Below are 10942 nucleotides of genomic sequence, written 5' to 3'. Positions count from 1 at the left end.
GCGGGTTTGAAGAAGGGAGGAGTTTTTCTCAAGACCTACAACGTGTCCCTTCGCTGCTTTTCCAGCTGGCAGCACCATGCTGGCCGCAGCACCTTGTGCTCCCAGCGCAGACCTGCCTTTAGAGGGATCCTGGCCTGTGCAAACGCTGGGAGGATGTGCCAGTTCCTCCCCCAGACAGCCACCCTGCTGCAGAAAGTCCCTGCGGTGGAACAAAAAAAAAAAAAAAAAAAAAACAAAACACAGGCAAAGGGGAAGAGGAACTGCTGCAGCAGTTCTCTAGAGACTGGCTGGCGATGGAGGGGACCTTCACAGTGGGCCTCGTGCTGTGGCTGCGGGGCACTGCGGCTGGTTTCCTGCAGCTGGCACGAAAGCAGAGCGTGCAGCAGCCTGGTGGGCAGTAATTTGGAGGGAGTTTTTCCATTGCCAGGGCTGGGGATGGATGCAGCAAACGAGGATCAAGCAGGGAGCAAAGCCCAGGGCATTCAGCTCCTGGTTCCAAGGGGGAAATCCTCAAAGCTCCCTGCATCCCAGAGAGAAAACCCCAGGGAGGGAGCAGTGCCCGCAAAGCCAGCGAGCAGGAACTGAAGCCAGCAGCGGGCCACAGCACAGAAAGAGGAAGCAGAGGCTGTGCAGCGGGGACAGCTACATGGTCTCCCAGGGGGGCAGGCAGTCCCAGCCCCAGAAAGGGTGGGTGCCCCCGGGGGAACAGGAGCTGAGCCACCCCCTAGGACACATCCAGCGGGGTGAGAGGTGAGCACGGGGCTCTGGTTAGGGGCAGGATGCGTGCTGGGGGCAGATAGCAGGAGGTAAGGGCAGTGTGGCTTCAGATAACTCCTGGAGGGCAAAAAAAAAAAAATAGCTTTTCGGAGATCCGAAAGCAAATGGAGAACGTGATAAAGCAGATGTACTTTGGGGAAGAAGAGCTGGGCAGCTCGAGCTCATCGCTCCTGCCGATAAGACTCGGACTTTGCGATGAAGGAAGTGAGTCAGGCTGCTCACGGACGCCTCCCATGCCCGGCGGGCATTCGGGACGGCCCCAGGGCTCGAGACAAGGAGCAGCACGCCAGCACGCCTGCGCTTGTCCCCACCACGGGGACAGACCAAATCTGGTGGCCAATGCCCCTTGGTGGGTGGGCATCAGTGGGGCAGCGCATGGCACCTCCACCGAGTCCCCTCTCCAGGGGAAAGCACCGTGACACCAGGAGCACGGCCACAACCCCAGCTCACGCCAGCAGTGGGACACCAACCCACCCCAAAACCCTTCCATCCCGGCCAGAAGCACGCATGCTGCTCCATGCCTCCTGCACACAATCACCTCATTTATTGTTCCACACCAAAAAATCACGGGATTGGGAAGAGCCGGGCTCCCCCCAAAAATAAATAACTCACATTGCCTGCTCCCCCTGCAGCAGCACGGGTGCTGCCCTGTGCCCACAGGGCACGGCACGGCACCGGGACACAGCTGGGACAAGCCCCGTGGGAGATGCTCAGCTGCCTCCCCCTCCTCCCTGCCACCACCTGGCAATTCGGGGGGTCTCAAAGTCCCAGCGGGGGCAGCACGAGGGGCAGCCCCCCCCTTTCACACGTCACCCGGCTGCAGAGCATCGTTGCGCTTTGGGAAATGGGGCGGGGGGAGAGTCCAGAAGCGGGGGTCCGAGCCCGTTCTCCAGCACCCGTGGGGAAGGGGCGGCCGCGTGCCGTGTCCTGCGTGCCGTGGTGCCGGGGGCTAGTGCCTGGTGGCTGGCCGGGGGATTCTGTACAGGTTGTACGCGGGTCCTCTGCAAAACCAAGGGCACCTGTGTCAGCCCAGCCACCCAGGGGAGAAAAAAAAGTCATCCCAACCCCATGGCCCAGCCCCGCAAAGAAGAGGGTGCTGAGATCCCCCCCTGCAGGCTTGGGGGAGGCTGGGACCCAACAGCAACCCCAAAGGTGACAGGGGAACCCCAAAACTCTCCGCACCGCACAGGTCCCACCCGGGCAGTCCTTCCCTGGTGCCCGCACCCTCCTTGGCTTGCACTTTTTTTCTTCCTCTCCTTGTCCCTCCCTTTTTTTCCCCCGTCCCCCCCATGCAGCAGGATGCATGGCATTGCTACTTACATCTCCACAGCTTCGTTCCTGGGCAGAAGGAAAAAAAGGGGACAGCATCAGCAGGGCAGGAGGTGCCCCCGGGACAGTCCCCCAGCCCCGCATCATGCTATGGGGCCGGGGGCACGCAGGGGAGACACGGGGGCCGCAGGGGGTGTCGGTGCCCTCCACCCCAGCCACCCCATGTGGACACAGCTCAGGGGGCTCCTGACAGCCCCCCTGGGCTGTGCTGGGAAAACGGGACCCCAAGGAGCTCAGGCAGCCCCGGGGCGGCAGCAGCCCCGCAGTGCACCCTCGTGGTGACAACGCCAGCCACGCACCACGCCGCCTTCCTCCCCGCTGCGGGTCCCCAGCACAAACCATGGTGAAAAAAGGGATCGGGTCCGGTGGTGGAGCCCAAAACGGGCTGGGGGCTGCAGCCAGCGCTGCACAATTGGGACCTGATGGGGACCCCCGTGCTCGGCACTGTCGCGGGGCAGCTCCTCACCTGTAGACGTCGGCGAAGTGCATGCGGCGATAAAACTTGGCGAGCCTGACGGCCAGGACGATGCTGGGCAGCAGGAAGACGGTGCACCAGCCCAGGCTGAACCAGAAGGCGTTCTGTGGGCCGGGAAGGGAGCCGTCAGCAATAGGGACAGCATCTTCCACCCCACAGCCGGGTCGCCCCGCTCACCAGGGAGTCCAGGAGGTAGTCGCAGGTGATGGCCTCCACGTTATCCAGGGTCTGCGCTATGGGTTTGCACCGTGCCACGTCTCTCCTCAGCTGGGGACACGGAAGGGGGGGGGACACAGGACACGTCAGGGCCCCCCAGAAGCCTGCAGCCCGTCCCCGCTCCCCTCCACCCCGCTCACTCACGCTGCTCTTGGCCCAGGCGATGTAGGTGTTGAAGAAATCCAGTATCCCCTCCAGGAAGGCCCACGTCTCCTGGGGGGGCAGGCAGAGAGTGGAGATGCCTCACCCCCAGCCCGCTCCGTGCCCCGTGTCCCCTCCGTGCCAGCACCAGGGCTTTCAGGCCGCCTCCATCCAGCAGCAACGGGGCTGCGAGCCCCCCCAGACCCCTGCCCACATCCCCACCCGGGCAGCCCCCCAGCAGGGCAGGGCGAGCTCACGTTCTTGATGATGTTCACCATCTCCCTCCCCAGGAACTCCTGGGTCTTGTTGGCTTCGTTCAGCGCAGTTTTCGTCTGTGTCTGGGGCAGAAGGTGCTCTCAGGGGGCTTTTTAGGGTGCCGCGGAGCAGGGTGTACGCAGAACCCCCCTCCACGTGGCTCACCTCGAGCTGGGCAGCCCGGTTCTGCGCCAGGTAGATGCTCTCCTTCAGGCTTTGCTGGGCAGGATGGAGAGGGAGGCTCAGAGACGTGCACCCCGTGGCTCAGCCCCAACCCCCCCAGCCGGCACCCCCAGCACTTTCCCCACCCCAGCAGCGCTCACCAGTGGCCCCGAGAAGCTCGCCTGCAGCTCCCTGTCCAGCTCCCTCAGCTTGGCAGCGCCAGCCTGCAGGTCTTGTTTCACATCCGCACCCTAAAAGGGGGAGCAATCAGCAGTGCCCCCCACCACAGCGATGCAGGGGGACAGGGGGAGTCCCCCTTGCTCTGGAGGCACCCAGGGGACACCCCCGCAGCTTTGGGGACAGGGTGGCCGTTTGGGGACAGGGTGCTGCCACCTCTCACCGCTTTGTCCACCAGCTGCTCCAGCTCCGTGGCCAGATCCTGGAGGCTTACCAGGGTCAAAGTCTGATCCAGCTGGAAAAGGCAGAGACAGAGCCACGAGATGGGGCTGACAGAGGGGCTTCACCCCCGTGCTCCCCATCCCCGTGGGGCAGAACGGAGCCTGGACCTCCCCCCGGAGGTGGGTCTCCCCCAGCAGCAAAGCAGAGGGAACGGCGGCCCCACAACGTGCACCCGGACCCCCCGACCCGACACCAGGCTGCCCCCACAGCCCACCCACCTGCTCCAGGGTGCGGGTGAAGTTGGGGGGCTGCGCGGCCCGGCTGGCGTTCAGCAGCAGGTCCCCCTGGCTCTCGGAGAGCAGGGAGATGGGGCTCAGGGTGATGTTCACCTCCTCGAAGGCTGCAGAGATCTCTTCCGTGTACTGCCGGGGCGAGGGGAGCCGTGAGGGACGTGACAGCGTGTCCCCCAAGTGGGGGGCACGGCACGGCACCGCTCTCCCCCCGCCAGCACCCACCTGGCTGATGTTCAAAAGCTCGTCCAGGGACACCCTTTGGTCCAGGTGCAGCGTCTGCCACAGGGCAGTGTCCTCCTGGCACTGCCTGCAGGAGGGACACGGGGCTGAGAATGGGGCAGGAAAGTGCCAAGCCCCCCAGGTGGGCACCTCGCTCCTTCCCTGGTGCCCCCCTGCAGCCAGGGGTGCCCGGAGGCAGGGCTAATCCCACCTGTATATCTGTGAGAAGTTCAAGGTGCCGCTCTGGTCGCCCAGCGCCTCCGACAAGTTGAAGCCAGGTATGAGTCCGGGGGTATCCACGAGCTGAGGGCAGAAGAGACGGGGACAGGGGACAGTAGGCACGGTGCAGGGCGGGACACCAAGGGAGAGCATCCCAAAGGGAGCAGCGGAGGTGGCCGGGTGGGGGCATCCCACCTGGAAGAGCTGCTGGCTGCGCCAGGACTCGCAGACGAGCATGTAGGTGTTCCCCCCCAGCAGGAAGGTGAGCAGCACCACCAGCATCAGCAGCCAGGAGAAGATGAAGCTGAAGCCGACGCCTCTGCAGGCACAGAGACCCCGTCGGCACCCGGGGAACCACGCAGGCGAGCCCCTTTCCCTGGCACTCACACCAAATGGGTCCCCACGGGGCAGGACGTTCAATAATTTAAAGTGTGGGAGCTGGAGCAGCCCCAGGACGACCCACCCCGTCCCGCCACCCCAAATTTCTCCCCATCCTGGGAGCCTCACGCCATGAAGAAGTCCCCGCCGGTGTTGGAGAGGCAGCTGCGCTGCGTGGGCAGGGCGCTCTCCTTCAGCCCCAGGGGTCCCAGCAGCAGCCCCAGCAGGTTGCAGAGGACCACCAGCAGCACCAGGCAGCACAGGAAGGCGCACACGTTCCACCTGGGGGCACGGGGACGGGCAGGGCTCAGGACCCGCCGTGCCAAGCGGGTGGATGAGGCCGCAGGGGGATGCAGGGCCAGCACAGCCCCTCGCCCACCTGATCCTGTCCAAGTCGGTGAGCGGCTGCTGGAAGTCGTCCAGCACCGAGGTGGCGTTGCTGATCACGTCCCCGATGCTCTCCTCCGCGTCCAGCAGCGGCAGCTGCTGCTGCAAGCTCCTGATCTCCTCCCGGATGAGGCCCAGCTGGTCCTGGGTCTCTGCAGGGGACGGGATGGGGACGGGGTGGGGACGGGAGCTGCTGCTGCCCCGTGCTGCTCACCAAGGAGAGGGTGGGCAAGGAGGACATGAGCACGGTGGCCCTGCTTACTTGTCACCACGTCCCGGGTCTGGTTCTGCACCTCATCGGGGGTCTTCTCCAGCGTGCTGTTCACCTGCGAGGAGGGGGCAGCGTGCTGACCGTGTCCCCAATCCCAGCCCAGGAGCCCGTCCCCATCCCCGTTTCAGCACCCCTCACCTTCTCCAAATCACCCGCGAGGCTGGAGCCCAACACCTCCCCCAGCGCCTCCAGCTGCTGCTCCACGCTGGGGATCTGCGGGGAAGAGCTTGCGGTGACGGGGCCGCGGGCTCACGGGCTATGGGGGGGGGGTGGGGGACAGACACCGGGACCCCCGTCCCGTCCTCACCGTGCTGTAGTTGGCCGTGAAGGTGACGCCGTCCAGCGAGACGCTGGCGCAGGGCTTCCCGCAGCGCTGCAGGGTCTGCCTGAGGCTCTCCCGCAGGTTGCCCAGCCGCGGGCTGTAGGTGCCCTGCAGCTCCTCCAGGCGCCCCTGGGTGCCGATGATGGTGCCAAAAGCGGCCGCCAGCGTCTCCATCGCTGGGGAGGCAGCGAGGGCTCAGCCCGCCCGTCCTCACCCTGCCCTGCCCCAAATCCCCAGCCCTCAGCCCATGGGGTGTTACCTCCCAAAAGGCTCTGCAGGGATCCCAGCGCCCCGTCCACGCTGCTCCTGATGCCCGAGATGATCGTGCCGCCCAGCACGGGCCCGATGTCTGCAGGGATGGGGGGCTCAGTGCAGGGCCCCCCAGCAGCAGCAGCAGGACACGGCTTCACCGTGCCGGAGCCCGAGCACTGCAGCGTCCCCCACAGCATCTCAAATCCCCCCAAACCTCCCCAAAATCCCGGCTGTGGGTGCAGGAGGCTGCCCCAGCGCCCCCGGCACACGCACTCACTCTGCAGGCTGCTGTTGGTGCGGTCCAGCGGCACGTCGCTGCGGTCGATGACAAAATTCACCTGCTGCAGGGGGAGAGACGGGGTGTCAGCGTGGGCTGGGGGGCTCCCTGGGGACCCTTCCCCACCTCCAGCCCTACTGCGACCCTTCCCGGAGTCGGGGGGGGGGTCTCTTTGGGCATGCCTGGGGGATGGAGGCCAGGTAGGTGCCGATGTTGTCCACCGTGGTGTTGATGTTGGGGAAGGTGCCGCTCACGGCCTGGGAGAGCCGGGTGTTGCTGATGAAGGCGCACACATCGCCGGCCCTGCAAGGGAAAGGTGGGGGGTCAGGAGGTGGGGGGCACCGTCCTCGTGTCCCCCTCTCCAAATCCGGGTGCTGCTGAGCATCCCTGCGGGCGCCTCGCTCACAACCAGCAAAAAACCAGACCCAGAGGGACGTGCCCCAGCCCCGGCCCCTTCTGCTACGGGGAAACCGAGGCACGGGAGCCCCGTGGCGAGGCTCTTGGGAAGGGAACGTGTGGAAAAAAGAGCTCGGCCCCGCAGGACCAGCTCCCCACGGCCTCCGCTTCCTCTCTTTCTTTGTCCTGCCGTGCCGGGAGCCGCTCCTGCAAACAATGGCAGCTTCCTGGCCCGGCCGCCCCCCGGCCAACACCGCCACCGCCTTCCCAACCCTCCCGCGGCCGGCGCACTCACAGCAGGAGGGCAGAGAGCAGCAGCACGGAGCCGTAGAGCGCCCGGCGCCGGCACCCCGTCCGCCGGCCCTGCTTCTGGTACATGCGGCCCCCGCAGAGCCCGCAGCAGCGGCAGCAGCAGAAGCAGCATCCCACCAGCGGCACCAGGACGATGAAGAGGAGCCCGATGGCCGCGCACACCAGGAAGCCCAGCTCGTAGAGCAGCAGCTGGGAGAGGAAGGGGGAGAGGCAGCACGAAGCCGGCACCCCCTGCCCTCACCAGCCTCACGCCCAGACCCCGCGGGGCGCGATGGGTCTCGCCAGCCGCCCGCTCACCTCCTGCACGTACTCCTCGGACCCCTTCTCGCTCTGGGGCTGCGCCAAATCTGTGATCAGCTCTGGGAGACAAGGAGCAGAGAGGGCTGTGAGCTGCCTCTGGGGCTGGGGGCTCTCCAAGTGGGTCCCTGCACCCTAAAAAGGGGTTCCCAGAATCAAGCATCACCCCCAGCCCCGTGCACGTTGCTCCCTTCCAGCTGTCCCCCCAGCCATAATTTTTCACAGCCCTTTTGGCATTGCCCGTCCCCAAACTCTCCGTTTTCGGGAGGTGTCCCCAGTGGCTGTTTTGGGGAGGATGCTCTGACAAATCCCTCAGCTGCCCTGGCTGGGTGCCCGCCTGCAGCCCGGCCCCGCACATGAGGAACAGGCTGGCATCGGGGCTGGGGACTGGGAAATCTGCACAGACGGGGACAAAGTCCCCCCGCGGTGCTGCTTCCCTTCATCCCGGGGCTCGCCGTGCCCTTGACAAAAGGCCCTATCACTGATGTCACGCCGCGTGGTGTAATTGCACCCTGCCACTTCATCAAATCATGGGATCACACAGATCGGAAAGGAGCTCTGAGATATCCGGTCCAGTCCTTAGCCCGGTACTAAAGTCCACCGCTAAACCACGTAACCAAGTCCTGAACCTCCACGTTTCTTGAACACCCCCAGGGATGGTGACCCAACCGCTTCCCTGGGCAGCCTGTTCCAGCGCCGTACAACCCTTTCAGCGTAGAAATTTCCCCCATTATCCCACCCAAACCTCCCCAGGCTGCTCCCCCGTGCACCCACCGATGGGCAGGCCGTGGGGCTGCACCAGCCGCAGGAAGCCGTGCACCATGCTGACCAGGCCAGGAGTGCTGCTCCCCGGTGCCTCGAGGCCGGGGCCGTACTGGGGCTGCGGGACGTTCCCCAGCTCCATCGTGGTGGCTCCAGAAGGGCACCTGGGCACAGAGTAGGACCGTCGGCGGTGGCAGGGCGTGGGGCTGCCCGTCCTGCCCTGCCTCCGAGCAGGAAATGCGGGGAGAAAAATCAGCCACAATGCCTGGGAGCCAAGCGAGGTGGAAGAAATGGGGAGGTCAGGGGCAGCGAGGGGGAGATGCCAGGTGGGAGATGCCCATGAGGGACCGGAGGGGCTGGGGGGGATGGACTGGGGACAAAGCACTTACCCCTTCCTCCGGCACCTTCCTGCACCTACCGCAGGGCCCAGCTACGCAGAGCCAGCGCCCGGGCTTTATGGTTTGTTTAAGTTTCAGCTGTGATTACTGAAAAGCTGTTTGCCAGCCGAGGCGGCGATGCCGGCATCGCCCCACCCTGCCCCGGCCACCTCCTGGCACCCGGCCACCACCAGCTGCCTCTGTGAACCGGGGCCAGGGTCTGCACTGAGCCTCCCGAGGGGGTTCCCAGTGGGCACGGGGGAGAAGAGAAGCCCCTCACCTCACCTCTCCTCTCCTCTCTTCTCTCCCACCCCCTGCTTTCCCTCATCCCAGCCCAGAAGCTCAGCACTTCCCAGAGGCAGGTGGGTCATGGGGGTCCGAGGCAGCCCCCTGGCTTCTCCACCCCAGCACCCTTTGGTTTGGGGTCCACCGTTTGGGCACGACCTGGCTGCAGCGTTTTAGAAGCGCTTCCCAAGCAGGGCATGGAACAAACCCAACCTTTTTCACGTGCACCCCGACCCCTCCAAAGCTGGGAAGCCCCAGGGACCAGCAGGAGAGATTTTTCCACCGAAATTCCCCCAGCCCCCTGCCCAGCTCCCTCCACCCCTCCCCGGCCGGCCAGCAAGCCCACCCGCAGCGGCTGCCACCGCCCCTTGGCCCCTCTCCCGCTGCCTGTCCCCTGCCCCTGGGCACGGGGGGATGTCCTGGGGGGTGTCCCCGCGCCCCTCCCGCTGCCCTGAAGACCCCCGGGGCTGGGGAAGGCGGAGGGAAGCCGGGGAGGGGGGGTCCCGGTGCCGGGAGCGCAGGGGACGCACCCGGTGGGCGCAGGGCGCAGAGCCCCGGGGCTGGTCCCGGCGGCGGTAGCCGGGGCTCCCTGGCACGGCACGGCCCGGCACGGCTCTGCACGGCGGGGGGGCGGCCCGGCACGGCCCTGCCCAGCCCAGCCGGCCCGGGGCCGCCCCTTCCGTCCCGGCTCCTCGCCCGGGGCTGGGCGAAGCCCCCTGCGCCCACCCCGGCGCGCCGCAGGGAGCCCCCCGCAGCCGCCGCCCTGCCCACCCCAGCGCCCCAAAACCGCCCCCCAGAGCCCCCCGCTGCTGCCCAGCCCCACGCACAGCCGGTACCAGCTCTCTGCCCCCCCTGTGAGCCTCTCTGCCCCCCGGGATCCCCCCTGCCACAGCTCCCACTGCGCTGTCCCCATCACCGCCCAGTCCCCAAGGAGCCACCGCGTGCCTCTGGCTTTAGGGCAGACACCAGTGGGGACACGAGGCCGAGCTGTCCCCAAGCTGTCCCCTCACGTCCTCGGCTCCCCGGCGCTGCTGGCTCGCTGGCTGCCACCTCCCAGGTTACTGCTGAACTGTCCCCGGCACACGCGGGCGTCACGGCTCTGGGCGACCTTGGGCGAGGGTGGCACTGGGTGGGGGGCAGCCTGGCCTCGGGGCTCTCCTGGCCTCGCTGCTGCCGGGTGCCCCGCGGGATGCTCTGGCTCGGCACGGGCACCGGAGGATGCAAATACCCCAGAGAAAAAGGGAAAATTAAAAAAAAAAAAAAAACAAACACACCTATAAATATGAAACTTCAGTGCAGTTCTTGCAGCGCTGGAGCTGATGCGGGAAGGGAGGTTATGGGTTCACCCGCAGCCCTCCCCGCCCATCCCTCGGGGTTTTGGGGTGGTTGTTTCTGGGTGCTTTCCCCCGGGGCACGAAGCTCGGCATTTTTCTGCCTGCTGATGCCCTGCACCCTCCCGGCGGGCACAGGGGACGTCCCCGAGCTCCTTCCTGGTGCAGCCCTGGGGACGCCTGGTCCAGCCGGTCCCCCCCAGCTCCTCGCAATCCGGGAGGTGAGGAGCGGCCGGGCCCTCTGCCAGCTCCTTGGGCACGGGGGGGGAAGGCTCTGAGCGCACCCCAAATGAGCTGTGCGTGGGCAGCATGCGGCCGGGCACCCTGGGAGCATGGGGAGCAGCTGGGACTGGCGGTGGCTGGTTGCTGCCAGGCCTGCCCCCGCTGTGCCGTGGTGTCACCCCGCTCCTGGTGTCCCCCCCCAGGGGGTCCTGCAGAGCCCACCGGTGCTGGGAGCAGGAGAGGAACGGGGCTGCTGCCACCCAGGATTAGTGGGGTTGACCGAGGGCACCCTACAGCCACCCCGGCCAGCCCTAGGGGAAGGATGAGGTGACATCCCTCATCGCTCCTGTCACCCCAATCCCTGTCCCTGTCCCCTCTGCTATGAGGAAGCGGGCACAACCCCATCTCCACCCTCCAGCACACCCCTGTTTCAGGAACCCCATTTTTTCCCCGATTTTCCTCCTGTGAATGCCCTGCAGCGTTACCCACAGCCGCAGGCTCCCTGCCCTGGGGGGGGGTCACTGGGTGTGAAACGCCCCCAGTCCTGGCTGGGAAATAAGCGCTCGGGACAGCCTCAAACCGAAAAGT

General features: G+C 66.3%; 1 protein-coding gene across 1 annotated transcript; it reads right to left on the bottom strand.

The window, feature by feature from the left end:
- Positions 1–1535: 1535 nt before the first annotated feature.
- LOC116491131 (prominin-1-A-like) lies at positions 1536–8281 on the bottom strand. The gene is made up of 24 exons (XM_032190869.1): positions 8152–8281; positions 7378–7439; positions 7064–7269; positions 6555–6675; positions 6373–6436; positions 6103–6192; positions 5829–6019; positions 5660–5734; positions 5513–5576; positions 5243–5402; positions 4993–5145; positions 4681–4804; positions 4478–4569; positions 4270–4354; positions 4033–4176; positions 3756–3827; positions 3517–3606; positions 3359–3412; positions 3196–3276; positions 2942–3010; positions 2759–2848; positions 2573–2685; positions 2098–2115; positions 1536–1778 (listed from the first exon to the last, which is right to left on the bottom strand). Exons 1-24 carry the CDS (start codon positions 8279–8281, stop codon positions 1727–1729), a joined length of 2400 nt encoding a protein of 799 aa, XP_032046760.1. The 3' UTR covers positions 1536–1726.
- Positions 8282–10942: the final 2661 nt, after the last annotated feature.

The sequence above is a fragment of the Aythya fuligula genome, chromosome 7 (genome assembly GCF_009819795.1).
Source record: "Aythya fuligula isolate bAytFul2 chromosome 7, bAytFul2.pri, whole genome shotgun sequence".
NCBI lineage: Eukaryota > Metazoa > Chordata > Aves > Anseriformes > Anatidae > Aythya > Aythya fuligula.
The sequence above is the reverse complement of the archived record's forward strand: the minus strand, read 5'-3'. Positions and strand labels throughout refer to the sequence as shown.

What these genes read in the sequence shown, in the direction of transcription:
- LOC116491131 (XM_032190869.1), bottom strand. Translation starts at nt 8,281, where the DNA reads ATGGAGCTGGGGAACGTCCCGCAGCCCCAGTACGGCCCCGGCCTCGAG. An exon ending in GACCCGGGACGTGGTGACAA is followed by an intron (nt 5,403 to 5,512) that starts GTAAGCAGGGCC and finishes CGTCCCCTGCAG; the next exon opens with AGACCCAGGACCAGCTGGGC. An exon ending in AACTTCTCACAGATATACAG is followed by an intron (nt 4,355 to 4,477) that starts GTGGGATTAGCC and finishes TCCCTCCTGCAG; the next exon opens with GCAGTGCCAGGAGGACACTG.